The sequence below is a fragment of the Lithobates pipiens genome, unplaced genomic scaffold, assembly GCF_037356315.1.
Source record: "Lithobates pipiens isolate NorthernLeopardFrog02 unplaced genomic scaffold, aLitPip1_a1.2 Scaffold_28, whole genome shotgun sequence".
Taxonomy (NCBI): Eukaryota; Metazoa; Chordata; class Amphibia; order Anura; family Ranidae; genus Lithobates; species Lithobates pipiens.
This window is the reverse complement of record NW_027507789.1, coordinates 226,968,158-226,982,703: the sequence shown is the minus strand read 5'-3', so window position 1 is coordinate 226,982,703 and position 14,546 is coordinate 226,968,158. Positions and strand designations below refer to the sequence as shown.

The 14,546-nt window shown below is 42.9% G+C and overlaps 1 protein-coding gene across 3 annotated transcripts in view; it reads right to left on the bottom strand.

Annotated features, from left to right (window-relative positions):
- CEP95 (centrosomal protein 95) overlaps window positions 1-14,546 on the bottom strand; it is a 29,468-nt gene that overhangs the window by 5,995 nt on the left and 8,927 nt on the right. For 2 of the 3 annotated variants that reach the window (XM_077460636.1, XM_077460637.1), the window contains exons 7-15: window positions 14,136-14,273; window positions 12,432-12,659; window positions 12,085-12,315; window positions 10,815-11,071; window positions 9,877-10,043; window positions 8,711-8,840; window positions 8,515-8,629; window positions 6,749-6,939; window positions 725-817 (exon numbers count right to left, since the gene is read on the bottom strand). In XM_077460636.1, coding sequence (XP_077316762.1) covers window positions 725-817; window positions 6,749-6,939; window positions 8,515-8,629; window positions 8,711-8,840; window positions 9,877-10,043; window positions 10,815-11,071; window positions 12,085-12,315; window positions 12,432-12,659; window positions 14,136-14,273 — 1,550 coding nt within the window. The remainder of the gene's footprint in view (window positions 1-724; window positions 818-6,748; window positions 6,940-8,514; window positions 8,630-8,710; window positions 8,841-9,876; window positions 10,044-10,814; window positions 11,072-12,084; window positions 12,316-12,431; window positions 12,660-14,135; window positions 14,274-14,546) is intronic. The other variant, XM_077460639.1, reaches the window with a different exon arrangement.

The following is a 14,546-nucleotide window of genomic DNA, read 5'->3' as shown; positions in this document are numbered from 1 at the left end:
AGCTATACTAACCCACAGTTACCTATAGTAACCCACAGTAGCATTTAGCAACCAATAGCGATCTGTAGTAACCCAGTTACCTATAAAAAGCCACTGTTACCCACAGTAGCCTATAGCAGGGGTAAGCAACACGGGGCCCTCCAGCTGTTGCAGAACTACAAGTCCCATCATGCTTCTGGTAGTAATTTTAACTGCCAGCCTTGCAATGCCTCATGGGAAATGTAGTTCCCCAACAGCTGGAGGGCCCCAGGTTGCCTACCCCTGGCCTATAGTAACCAATAGCAGCCTATAGTAATCCACAGTTACCCATAATATCCCATTATAACCCTCAGCTATCCATAATAATGTGTAGAAACCCACAGTAACCTATAGTAAATTAAACTAACCCACGGTTACCCAAAGTAACTTATAGTACCCCAAAGTTACCTATAAAAAGCTAAACTAACCCACAGGTAGCTTATAGTAACCCATGGTTACACATAGCAGTCTATAGTAATCCACAATTGTCTATAATACAAATCGGTGCTTGGAACTGCCCCCCCATAGGCCCGCACCGATCAAAGCGGTGTGTCATGGGACTGGCCCGAAGACAGTAAGTAAAATAAAACATAATATACTGCTGGTGGGAGCCTCAAGAGAAAAGGGATTGGGGGAGGGGAATCTGGGGGAACAGTGAGCCCGGAGTTGGGCTTTAATTCTGCTAAGAGGCACTCAGGTTACTCACCTTCTGACTTATCTTTTCTTGCAGCTTTGACAGTTTGACTTTCTCAGTCTTCTCAAAATCCTTCAGTTCCTCCTTGTAAGCCGCGTTCAGCATCTGCAGAGGAGAGCAGGAGACCGGTAAGGAAAAGGAAGGAAGGAAGGAAGGAAGGAAGGAAGGAAGGAAGGAAGGAAGGAAGGAAGGAAGGAAGGAAGGAAGGCCTCGTACAGGCTGGCCACACATTATACAATTTTCCTTTAGATTTTCCAAAAATATATACAGGAGATCAAACCGAAACACTTTCACTTTGTACGCAATCACGCCGACCCTTGTGCCACATAGCTGGAGGTAAATCTAAAGGGAAGTCAATAAGAAAATTGTATAATGTATGGCCAGCTTAAGACTCGGCACTACCTGAAGCTCGATCGAAGCCGGCTGGCAGCTTGTGTAAAGGAAACGAAAAGGAGCTTTAAAGTCTTCTACAAATTTTGCTGAAAGCTCTGCAATGGCTCTGTACAATCTTGCTGTACTGCGGCTCTTATACCAGCTGAATGCTGCGTGTACACACACACACACACACACACACACACAATTATATATATATATATATATATATATATATATATATATATATTTTTTTTTTTATTATTATTATAAAAATTATATATTTTTTTACTATATATATATATATATATATATATATATATATATATATATATATATATATATATATATATATATAAATTTTTTTATATATTTTTATAAAATATTTTTTATATATATTATACACACGTATATATATATATATATTTTTATTATTATAAAAATTCTATTTTTTTTACATTTTATATATATATATATATATATATATATATATATATATATATATATATATATATATATTATATGGAAAATATATATATATATATATATATATATATATATATATATATATATATATATATATATATATATATATATATACATATACATATATATACACACACACACACACCACACACACTTTTTTTATTTATACTTTTTTTTTTTTTTTTAAGCAGAGGCCTTAGAGAATAAAATTGTGGGTGTCACATAGCATATGTGCAGTGGTGCTTCAAATGCAATGTGCTTCATGAAAATCAAAATAACAATTTAAAGAATAGTAGTGCACACAAACACAATACAATACCAATACATTTGTTAATATATTATGTTTATATTCCAGGTTAAAGTTTTTTTTTCCACACCCGCACAATACCAACAGTTTTTTTTTTTTTTTATGGATGAGAATCACATTAACCTTTCAATTTATTGTCCATTTGGTAGAAGTTTTCCAAACTTTTCCTCTAATTTTTTGGGCTGAAAAACGCCACAACCGATTATCGATAAGAGTCCATTTACTGGACGAAAAACAAACTGTCCAAAATGACAGATTTTCAGACAATGTTCCGTCTAGTGAATGGGGTCCATTACAATAGGTTTCCTCCCATTTTACATAATGGGAATTAGAATATTTTATTTTATTTTTTTTGTTGCTGGGACTTTTTTTTTTTTTTCCCCTTTTATTTTGGATAATGGAACTTTTAGAATATTTTTAAAATGGTGAGACTTACAAGACTTTCCTCTGTTTTGGATGGTGGGACTCGGAATGTTTTTCCTCCATTTTAAATGGCGGGACTCAGAATATTTTTGAAGGGTGAGACTTAGAATATTCCACTATCCAAAATAAAGGAAATATATTCGAGTCCTGCTCTCCAAAACAGAATATTTTTCCTCTGTTCTGAATAGCAGAACTTTAGAATATTTTTGAGAAGGGTGAGACGTCTGCCCCGTACACACGATCGGAAATTCCGCCAGCAAACGTCCGATGTGAGCTTTTGGTCTTCACTGGTTGGGCTTAGAACATTTTTATCTAATTCTGATAACGGAACATATATATATATATATATATATATTTTTTATCTATTCAACTAGTGCGATTTAGAATATTTTATCATTATTGTAGAGAAGGGGAATATTTTAGTTGGTACCCAATGAAGAGGAATTCTGTATGAGATAAGAGGTGCTGGTAGCTCATCTTCTCCGATAGCTGAGGTCGTTGGTGTGACCAGATTCGGAGATGTGTGATCGAATCCCAGGGCTGCTAGTTATTTGTTAACCTTATTTTATTTTTTTATTTTTTTTGCAGAGCAGTTGATGACCATATGAATCAAGCACATTCTTGAGCCTGGTAGGTGGCTCTGAGGGTTAGTAGTCAGTCAGTGACCCAGCATAGATTTTTTAGAGCCGCAGGTTCAAGGCTTGGTGTCGCTTTATTTATTTGCAGCAGGTTCATATGTCAAGTAGAAGGAACACCCTGGTGTCTGAGTTCAGGAGATGGCTCAGAGAATAAGGACTTGGATTGGCCTGCTGGAGACTTGAGTTCAAATCCCTCTGATGGACTGAGAACCATCTGAATCAGACTTTTCCTCCAGCCAGGTAGGTGGCTCTGAGGCTCAGTCATCAGCCAGTGACCCTGCAGAGTTTTTGAAGTTGCAGGTTGAAGGCTTTGTGTCTCTTTATTTGTAGCAGATTAATACCTGAACTATGAGAACGAACATGTTTCAAGCCAATTACTATCCCTCTGGTGGAGGTTGGGGGGTTTCTAGGTGCTGTGCAGTGCCTGGTCCCCCTTGTTGGAGGAAGATGGTAGTGGTAATGTTTCAAGCCAATTACTATGTCCCACCAGTAGGGTGGTACTGTGTTCTACCCCCCCCCAATAGATTGGGGAATGGTTTTAAGAGAAAATTTTGGATGATGGGTCTTGGGGTGTGTCCTCTGTTTTTGCTCGTACCCGATGTATAGGAAATAGGAGGATGAGAACATTGGCTGGCAGATCCTTGTGGCTCAGGTAGTTGGTGCGCCTGTATTCTGGGGTTAGTTCTGGAGATGTGTCATGGAATCCCGGGGCTGGCAGCTCATTATTTCCTTTGTATTGTACAATGTGGGTGATGACACTGAGAACCATCTGAATCAGACTTCTCTTCCAGCCAGGTAGGTGGCTCTGAGGGTTAGTCATCAGCCAGTGACCCAGCAGAGGTTTTGGAGTTGCAGGTTCAAGGCTTGGTCTCTCTTTATTTATTTGTAGCAGATTAATACCTGAACTATGAGAACGAACACCTTCCTGTCTGAGTGCAGGTGATGGCTCAGAGAGTAAGGACTCAGACTGGTGTGATGGAGTCATGAGTTCAAATCCCTCTGTTGGTTGGAAGAGAGTAGTGGTAATGTTTCAAGACCATTACTATGTCCCACCAGTAGAAGGTTTAAGGTTCTGTGTTGGCCCAGATATTGGGAGATGCTTTTGAGAAAAAGTGAAAATTTCTGCTAAGTATAGGTTTTTGGAATGGGCTGCCCCGGTAAGACAGCCCATTCTATTTATATATGTTGCAGTGATGTCACAGACCATGGACGGAAGAAGCAGGGGATGTCCACAACCTAACGTGATGCCCACACATGTTACAGGCCTGTGGGGACCTGGGACTGGAGCAGACTGGTGGGTTGTCCATGGCCTCCAAGCTTTCACTCAGGGATTTGAACACGGGTCTACGAGGCTTCACTGCTCTGGGTGAATTATTGCCGCCCAATTCACTCAGATTCAAGCTGTGGTGTGCGCCCTTCTCTCACCGTGGTGAACCTCCGAGGTGCTTCCACCCAAATCACTCAGAGGTCCCAGCTTGGGTTTATGTGCCCTTCGTCACATTCTCATTCTCTGAGCTGCTCGTGTCTGCCCTGTTCCCTCAGAGATTCGAACTCGGGGTCTACACCGCCCTGGTCACTGTTCTTATCCACTGAGCTATTCACCTCTGCTCATCTACTGCTACCTTCCTTCTCCTATTTCAGGATGACAAAGACAACACACATAAATAAAGATATAGACCAGAACCTGCGGAAAGCTGATCAACCTGCTTGTGGCTCACGGCTTTGTTACACAACATGATCTCTGCATTGTTCTGGAGACCCGGGTTCAAATCCCAGTGGTTTGGTTTTAATTCAATAGTCTTCGTATATTGTATGAATAAAATATATATATATATATATATATATATTTTTTTTTTTTTTATTATTATTTATCTATTTATTATTTTTTTTTATTATTTAGAGATTTTATATATTTATTTATAAATATTTGGAAGCAGCTCAGGTCAGTATATTCTAGAGCTGCACGATTCACGCTAAAATGAGAATCGCAATTTTCTTTTTATTTGCGTAGAAGATAGATCATGATTCTCACGGCCTAACATCATCTTTCACATTAAACAAAATAATTGATCTAACTTTACTGTTTCGTTTATTTATATTTTTTTTCTATTATTCATTGAAGAGTATTTTTCAACAAAAAATAAAAATAAATTGCGTTTGAAAGACCACTGTGTAAATACAGTGCGACATAAAATATTGCAACAATCGCCATTTTATTCCCTAGTGCCTCTGTGCTCTCATATATATATATATATATTATTATTTATTTTATTTTTTTTTTAATTTAAATATATATATATATATATATATTTTTTTTTTATTTATATGTTTCCAAGGAATTTTCAAGGAAAAAAAAAAAAAAAAAAAATCAATCAGATTTTAACTGTGAGAAACAAATGTCAGAAAAAAGGTTTAGACTTTATGTGGTTAAACTTCCTGCATATTCACACAGAAGTTTTATCCTTTTGGTCCAAGATGGAAGAGTTACAATGTTGTTAAAGACTTGAACTCTCTATACTTGTTACATGAAAGAATCGGGAAAATCTGCAATACAGATCTCAGCAGAGGGGGTGAATCGAGATTGCGATCTTTTAACGATTACTTGTGCAGCTCTAGTATATTCCCCAAAAGCATTTTAGGAGCACCCCAAAATTTGTACATGACCAACACCAGCATTAGACATGGATCCCCCAAACCATTATGGATTTGGTTTGGAAATCGCGGTCCCAGAGGAGTGGAGAGGCACAGAATCCAAGTTGCATGAGGTCCGGTGTGAAGTTTCTGCAGTCGGTGATGATTTGGGGAGATGTCATCTGCTGGTGTTGGTCCCGCTGTGTTTTATCGAGTCCAAAGTCAGCGCCGCCCTCTAGCAGGAAATTCTAGAGCTCTTCCTGCTTCCCTCTGCTGAGCAGCTTCCTGAAGATCCGGATTTCATTTTGCAGCAGGACTTGGCACCTCCCACACTGCCAAAACTACCAATACCTGGTCACATGATCGTGGTATCTCTGTGCTTGATTGGCCAGCAAAACTCACCAGACCTCAACCCCATAGAGAATCTGTGGAGTATTGTCAAGAGGAAGATGAGAGACACCAGACCCAACAATGCCGATCAGATGAAGGCCACTATCAAAGCAACCTGGACTTCCATCACACCTCAGCAGTGCCACAGGCTGATCTCCTCCGTGCCACGCCGCATTGATGCCACAATTCATGCAAAAGGAGCCCCGACCAAGTACTGAGTGCATCCTATACTGTACATCCTATAGTGTACATGGACATCCTATACGCTGCATGGGCATACTATACTGGGCATCCTATACGCTACATACTATACTGTACATGGACATCCTATACTGTACATGGACATCCTATACATCCTATACTGTACATGGACATCCTATACTGTACATGGACATCCTATACGCTGCATGGGCAGACTTCTCACCAACACAACATTTCTGGATTCTAAAAAAAATTGTATTTTATTTTTTTAATTCATTGGTCTTATGTAATATCCTAATTTTCTAAGATACTAAATGTGGGGGTGTCACTCACTATAAGCCATAATCATCAAGATTGAAAGAAATGCTTGAGATATATCACTCTGTGTGTAATAAATCTATAGAAAATAGATGAGTATCACTTTTTGCATCGAATTACTAAAATATACTTTTTCTTTTTTTTTATATAATATTCCAATTTTATCAGATGCACCTGTATGAGCTTCCACAGACATGACAGGTTCACTTTACAAGTCGTATTTTCCGTATTACCCCCTCCCCCTCCCCCTCCCCTCGGCGGTAAGTATACCTGAGCTTTCAGCCTTTGCAGGTCCAGTTCCTTCTGCACCTCCCTCCGGATCTTCCCCAGCTCCCCTCTGGCCTCCTTGTGCAGAGCGTCCTCAAACTGCGCACACGGAAGCAGTCGCGGCGTCGGTAACGGTACAGGGGACGAGGAGAGGGAGCGGGGTCTGGTCAGCGGCTTTTTATGGTTTTGGGCGGCTGCAGGAGAAGATTTATATTGTAGAAAGGCACAGGATGAGAGCGCTGACAGCACGACACAATCTAAGCTCCAACCAATGGAACGGCAGAGAATTCCACCGCTGAGGGAAGTCTTGTGTTTCAACAGATCGAGTCTGAATGGAAATCCAATGGTGGGTGGGTGGGGGTGGGGGTGGGTGGGTGTGTGTGTGTGTGTGTGTGTGTGTGTGTGTGTGTGTGTGTGTGTGTGTGTGTGTGTGTTGAAATCTAAATCTCATAACTGCCTCTGTCAGTGCGTTCAAATCAACAATGGGCCCCCTATGTGCAGCCAAACTATCCAATCATAAGCTGCGAGAGGCTGGAAGAGGCGGGGCCTGAGCTCGTTGGAGGTCCTGGAGTCAAATCTGCTCTCTACATAATCCAGTGTGCCTGGAAACTCCCTCCCGCTACATTCTGTCCCCTCTTTCTGCTTTTCAGGGGTGCCCATTAGAGCACAGGTGTTCTTTAACCCTTTCAATAACAGAGATGGTCACCCCCTTCCTGCCCAGGACAATTTTCAGCGCTGTCACATTTTGAATGACAATTGCATGGTCATGTAACACTGTACCCAAACTAAATTTTATTTTATTTTTTAAATTTTATATATAATTTTTTTTTTTTTTTAAACCGAGCTTTCTTTTAGTGGTATTTAATCGCCCCTGGGGGTTTTTATTCTTTGTGTTTATTTAGCAAAAAATAAGTTAGTTTCTGTGAAAAATAAAAAAAACCCCCAACATGTTATACTCCTCCTCTGTTACAGTTGGTTTTGCAGAGCAACCTAGATCCTCCTCTTCTATGATCCTGGCCCCTCCCTCCTGTCAAGTGACCCCCCCCCACACCAAGCAGGTTGCTCTAGGGGTACCCAAGCCAAGTCACAGCTCCCCGTGTCCGTTCAGACATGGAGACGCGGCCTGGCGCCCCCCTCCCCCCCTATTCTGATTGGTGGACTGACAGCAGGGGGAGCCAATCAGGAGGGAGAGTCTTGGAAGGCCGAGACACTCGTGGACATCGAGGGGGCTCAGGTAAGTATTGGAGGTGGGGCTCAGGGAGGCTGCTACACATAAATATCTTTCTATCTTAAAGGATAGAATGCACCTTCTGCCTTTACAATCATGTATTGCTCATGAGCGCATAGTGATTGGTGTTGCTCTTCAAATAGAACCGGTTCTTTGCCCATTGAAGAAGTAACAACTTAAAGAGGGAGTCCACCTACAAAAAAAAAAAAGGCCTGCAGACTGCCTCCTTGGGTACCATGTGCTGCATTTATGGGAGGTAGAAATACCAATTTACTTTCATTTGTCAAAATTGGCTCTACAACGTGTATGTATGAATGTGAGTTAGGGATCTTAGATTGTAAGCTCATTGAGGGTAGGGACTGATGGGAATGTGTGTATATAATAATAATAATATATATATATAAAATGGGCTGTGTAATTTGATGACACTATACGAGTTCCTGTAATAATAAACGTGTCCCTCCCTGGACTCAATAAAATATACAAGTGTCTCATTCAGCACAGCTGCCCCCTTGTGGCTGTACTCAGAAGTGCCACTCACCCTGCAGCCTCTTCTTCCTGTGGAATTCCATGATGCTGTCGCTGTGCTGGGACAGCTTGTCCTCATCTTTAAGTTCGCTGCTCTGAACTCGCTCCCCCAACGCCTTCTTCAGCATCTGTTCAACCAGTACACAGTGAGACAGGTCCTCACAATACATGACAGATACATGGCCGCTCACATCGCACGCTGCGCTCACCTGGTCCAGCTCGTCCAGCCGCCGTGACAGCTTCTCAGACATCTCCTGCAGCTCCATCTCCGATAACTTGTTGCGGGCCCTCTGAACAGAGAGCGGCTCATCTGCCAAGGAAAGGTCTGATGTCCTGGAGCTGAAGAGAGAGAAGAGCCTATTCTGAGCAGGTCCAAAGGAAAAGGGGGGGGGGGTTCTGGGTCCAGCAACCAGCATAGCTCATATACCTGAACACAGATTGGTTATAGACGTCGCAAGCTGGGGATTGTGGGAAGAGATTCATTTTCTCCCCTACTATACAGAAATAACACTAGAATGAACAGGCTGTTTGCCTATCATGACTGACAGGAGGGAAGACACTGCATCCATAACATGTAACTACAGTTTACTCTTCTCATAGGAGGGCGTGTGGCCTGCAGATCCTATAGGTTATGTAACAATCAGAGTCAATTCTTCCATCTGTAGGTTCAGAATTGCACCCGACCACCCCAAATATATGATGTGTAACCAACAACATCCTCCACGGTTCTGCCCTCAGAGACGGCACAGTGATCACATCGGTAGTTTGTAGTTCTCACTATATGCCGGTCTCCTAAACATCGCTTTGTAAACCCATTCTAGGGCTGGACATGCAGTTATGGTGCCCCTACCTGAACCACATATAGAAAAAAATTCCATCCCAGTTGTGTCTTTTTACACATTAAAAACAACCTCACTGTAATAATGGGAGAAAGAAATGAGGAAAGGAAGAGGGCAAAAAAAAAAAGGGGGGGGGGGGGCGGAAAAAGAAAAGGGAAAAAGGAAAGAAGGAGAAAGATGGAAAAAGACTGAAAAAAGCAAGATAAAAGCAAGAAAGAAGAAAAAAAAAAAAAAAAAAAAAAAAGGAAAAAGATGAAGAGAAGGAAAAAAAAAAATAAAGAAAAAAAAAAAAAAAAAGGGATGAAAAAGCAAGGAAGGGGAAAAAAAAAATTTTTAGTTGGAGAAGAAGAAAAAGAACGAGAAGAAGAGAAAGTGCGATGGAGAAAATGGAAGATGTAATGGGAGGGGATGGGGGAGGGGGGAGAGGAATATAGAATAGAGATCTCTATATGGGGCAGACGGAAGGTAAGAGATGGACAGAGAGGTGGGGGAGGGGAGCACTTGCTACACTACATGCCCCCCTGGTGGTCACTCACTCCAGCAGAGAGAACCCCGAGTCCAGCGCGGGGTCGCGGTCGCTCTCTCCTCCATCGCTAGGTGGCGTCCAATCACTCTGGTCCCCCAGCGTCCTCTGAAGGGTCATGAAGCGGATGTCAGGCTGGGTCCGAAACGCAACTTTCTTTTGCGCCAATTGTGAGGGGACCTGGAGATGAGAAATGGGAATGGGTGAGCACCTCATATACACCACACCGGACCTGCGGGCCCTTTCTAAGAAGGATACATCTAGGCATGTGCATATTGAAGCCACTGGAGGAGGGGGGAGGGAGGAAGGAAGGAGAGGTAGGGAGAAGCGGCCTCCATATTTAAATCGTGTCTAATGGCATGCCAAGCCGTCTAGTACAGGGTCAGTGATGGACGGAGATAAAACTAAAACACCGGCAGGGGGAGGGGCTAAAGCAGCTAAAATACGTTTTTTTTTTTTTTTTTACATATTTAATCCCAAAAATGAAAGTTGTCGTCTGTAACCCTCCTCCTTCCCAACAATGTGTTAGTTTGTCCCACCTGAACAGTGTGACCTGCAATACAAAGGAAAACATTTCACAGAGAGCAACAAAATAATCACATTCTCCATGCGATATCCTATCCATGTATTGTAATCAGGATGTAATATTTTCACAATGATGATCCTTTACAATACAAATCTTAGTACTTTATACATTTTACGTGGTGAAGACGGTCAGACAAAGTGGAACTAAACCCACCAGGTTGATGTTTTTACAAAATGACAATGACAGCGCGGCGTGTCGTGTCTACAGTGAGATTTGCTCACATTCCTTCTCAACGGAACCGTCCAGCCATGAAATGTCCGGTGTGTTGGCGGATCACATGTGCAGCACCATGGCAACCGCACATCAAAGCATCCAAGATGGCGGCTTCCTTGGCTGTAAAGATTTAATAACTCCCCTAGGCTCACCTCAGTGGACGTGCCGGGACTCCTCCTCTCCAGAGACTCCGGACTCCTCCTCTCCAGAGACTCCGGACTCCTCCTCTCCAGAGACTCCGGACTCCTCCTCTCCAGAGACTCCGGACTCCTCCTCTCCAGAGACTCCGGACTCCTCCTCTCCAGAGACTCCGGACTCCTCCTCTCCAGAGACTCCGGACTCCTCCTCTCCAGAGACTCCGGACTCCTCCTCTCCAGAGACTCCGGACTCCTCCTCTCCCTTGGAAGATCTGAACGGTAGGAAAGAATTGTATTAGAATATCCGGATTGTAGTGCGGAGAGCCCCACACAGAAAGACATTTCTTACAATGTTTATTTGGTGACAGAAGAGCTCTGGGTGGAAGCCCCGCCCCTAGGAAGACGGGCAGTCAGACTTTTGGCATTATCAATAAAGTGACACCACACAGCCAACATACGTGACCAAAATATTCACCAGCACACTGTTTGCTCTGTGCGTCCCGTGTGTGCTCAGGATATGGATGTTCTGTGTGTTTGCTATGCATGTGCGTGTGTGCACTGTGTGCTCCTTGCGCGCGCGGGAAGTGTGTGAGCTCTGTGCTCCTTCTGCACTGTATGCTCCTAGTGCACTGTGTGCTTAGGATGTGTGTACACTGTGTGCTCCTTGTGCAATGTGTGTGTGCTTCTTATGCGCTGTGTGCTCAGTACGTGTGTGCTCCTTGTTTGCTGTGTGCTCAGGACGTGTGTGAGCTGTGCGTGAGCTCTGTGCTCCTTGCACGCTCAGGACGTGTGTGAGCTCTGTGCTCCTTCTGCACTGTATGCTCCTAGTGCACTGTGTGCTCAGGATGTGTGTACACTATGTGCTCCTTGTGCACTGTGCGCTCACTGTGCAATGTGTGTGTGCTTTTTATGCGCTGTGTGCTTAGGACGTGTGTGCTCCTTGTTTGCAGTGAGCTCAAGATGTACATGCTCCTTGTCGTGTGTGCTCAGGACAAGAGGGAGAGACACACACACACTCTCTCTCTCTCTCTTGCTCTCTCTCTCTCTCGATACACTGGGGTGCAATCACTGTAGTTTAGGTCCCCAGTGATGACAGAGGAGAAGAGAAGCAGACACATGGAAGGAGGGTGAGTTGGAAGAGGAGCGCAGCACTGGGGAGTAGAGAAGGCAGGGGGATGGAGTGTACTTAACCAGTGGTGACCAGTGCAGACCAGTACAGACCAGTGCATCTTATAGGACAGGGGTGTCCTCCTCTCTTCTATTACACACAGGCTGGGCTGTCTACCTTCATGTAAGGCTCTAGTCCTCTCGGCTGCCCCTCTCGGGGTAGTTGTAGGTTCTCTGCTCCTCGCGGGGCTCCCTGAAGCCCCATTGCTGCTTTCTGACCCCTGGATTTCCCGGCTGCTGGTCGCCGGGCGCCTGTCCTTGGGCTGATACGGGGGTCTCAGAAGAATGGCGGAAGGCGTCTCCTCCTGACTCTGCTCATGTAGAGAGAATCCATTCATAGAGGGAAATCCTGTGTGGACAAGAAGACGGCGGTCAGACCGGACCCCCACCTTGTGCATGCCCACAACATCCCCCACCCTGCCCCCGTCTTCTCCTTTTATATTATATAGGAATGGAGCGATCTACCTTCCGTGGAGGTTTTACTCCTCCTGGGGGCCCCTCTGACTGTAGTTGTCAGTTCCCCTCTCCGCAGTGGACTCTCTGCTGCTCTACCGCTGCTTTCTGACCCCGAGAAGTCCTGTATGGGCATAGGCCGGCTGTCCTTGGGCTGATACGGGGGTCTCAGAGGGATGGCGGATGGTGTCACCTCCTGATTTGGGTCATGTACTGAGAATCCATTCATAGAAAGACCTCCTGTGCATACAAGAACAGAATCAGATAAGCGCCCCCTTGTGGATGCACAGAATATCTCACAACCACCCCCCCCCCCCCCCCCCCAGCACTGAAACCTACCTCATCAGTATACTAACAGTTTACATAAAAACGACGACCTATGTGTGGCCACGTCCTCTCCATGGTCCGTCATACGGAACCACGGCATCGCAGATATAGAAGGCGATCTGCGCTTGCCAGGCACTCAATGCCCGTTGGCACCCGCCGATCCTCAAACAAGGAAGTAAACAAAGCAAAGCAGAATTCCGGGATGAATTCTGTGTTTCTGCAAAGCGACTCAAATCCATCTCTTCCCCTAGTGAAAGCACGTAGGGAACACAAACACTGGCTAGGCACATATTTAATTTTCTGTGCACCTCCTGTTAACCCCTTCCTAGCCAGTGCCATTAGTACAGTGACAGTGCATATTTTTAGCACTGAACACTGTATTACTGTTCCATTGTCCAATGCAATATGGCAGACCTGCTTATAAGTCGCTAATCGCCATCATTACTAGAATAAAAAAAACACACACACACACACACACACACAATTATGAAAATTCTACTGTAAATATATATATATATATATATATATATATATATATATATATATATTTACAGTAGAATTTTCATAATTGTGTGTGTGTTTTTTTTTTTTTTTTTTTTTTTATTATATATCTCCCATAGTTTGTAGACACTATAACTTTTACACACTCCAATCAATATACACTTATCTGGATTTTTTTTTTTTTTTTTTTTTTTTTTAACAAAAACATGTAGCAGAATACACATTGGCCTAAATTAAAAAGAAGAAATTAGATTTTTTTTTTTTTTTTATTGAAAATGTTTTAGAGCAGAAAGTAAAAATATTTATAACATTTTGTTGTTTTTCTCACAAATAGAGCTTTCTTTTGGAGGAAGAAGAAAATGTATTGAAAGTGTTTTATATCATTTTTTTTTTTTTTTTTTTACTTTCTGCTATAAAAGATAGAGATTATATAGAGATATATTTTTGAAAAAAAAAAAAAAAAATTATGTATATATTTTTTTTTTTTATAATCAAATAATAAATAAATATATTTTCTTGCAAAATTGTTGTTTTTTTGTTTCTAGTGAAAAAAATAAATAAAATTCAGGAGGTGATCAAATACCACCAAAAGAAAGCTCCATTTGTGAGAAAAAAAAAAAAAGTTATAAATTTTACTTGGATACAGCATCACATGACTGCGCAATTGTCAGTTAAAGTAACACATTGCTGAATTTAAAAAAAAAATGGCCTGGTCATTTGGGGGGGGGGGGGGGGTAAATCTTCCCAAGGGCACGCGGTTAAAGTGACAGTTGGTTACATTAACTGAAATCGGCAGCTCCTCGGCCTTGTTTTCCCATTGGACAATGTTCCCTGGAAGGGTCCCTATGATAACCCTCCATTACATCGATCATGCGGTCCGATACTCACTGTGCACGGGGCGCTCTGCCTCAGGGAGGGCAGGAAAACGAGGGGGGTGGGTGACTGGTCTCAAAGCACCAGTGTCGGTGCCAGCCCCAGGGGTGGCAGCCCGGTCCGTTCTCGGTCTCAATCCTTCTACAGAAAACCCTGCAAGTCAAGAGAAGAAATAATAATAATAAAAAAATTAAAAAAGTAAGAAGTAAAAATAGCCGCACTATTATCCACCCAAAAATACCAATTTTCTGACACACGTGGATTCCATTTACATTTTTATCTCCAGTGATCTACATTTGTGGCCGACACAATATTCTTGTTTAACATATGAAATGACATGTGAGCGCCACTCCATCCAGGGGTACTAGGGGGGGTGGGGTCCAGGTCAGTGTGATTTTGTGCCCCCCCCCCCCCCCCAGGAGGCGG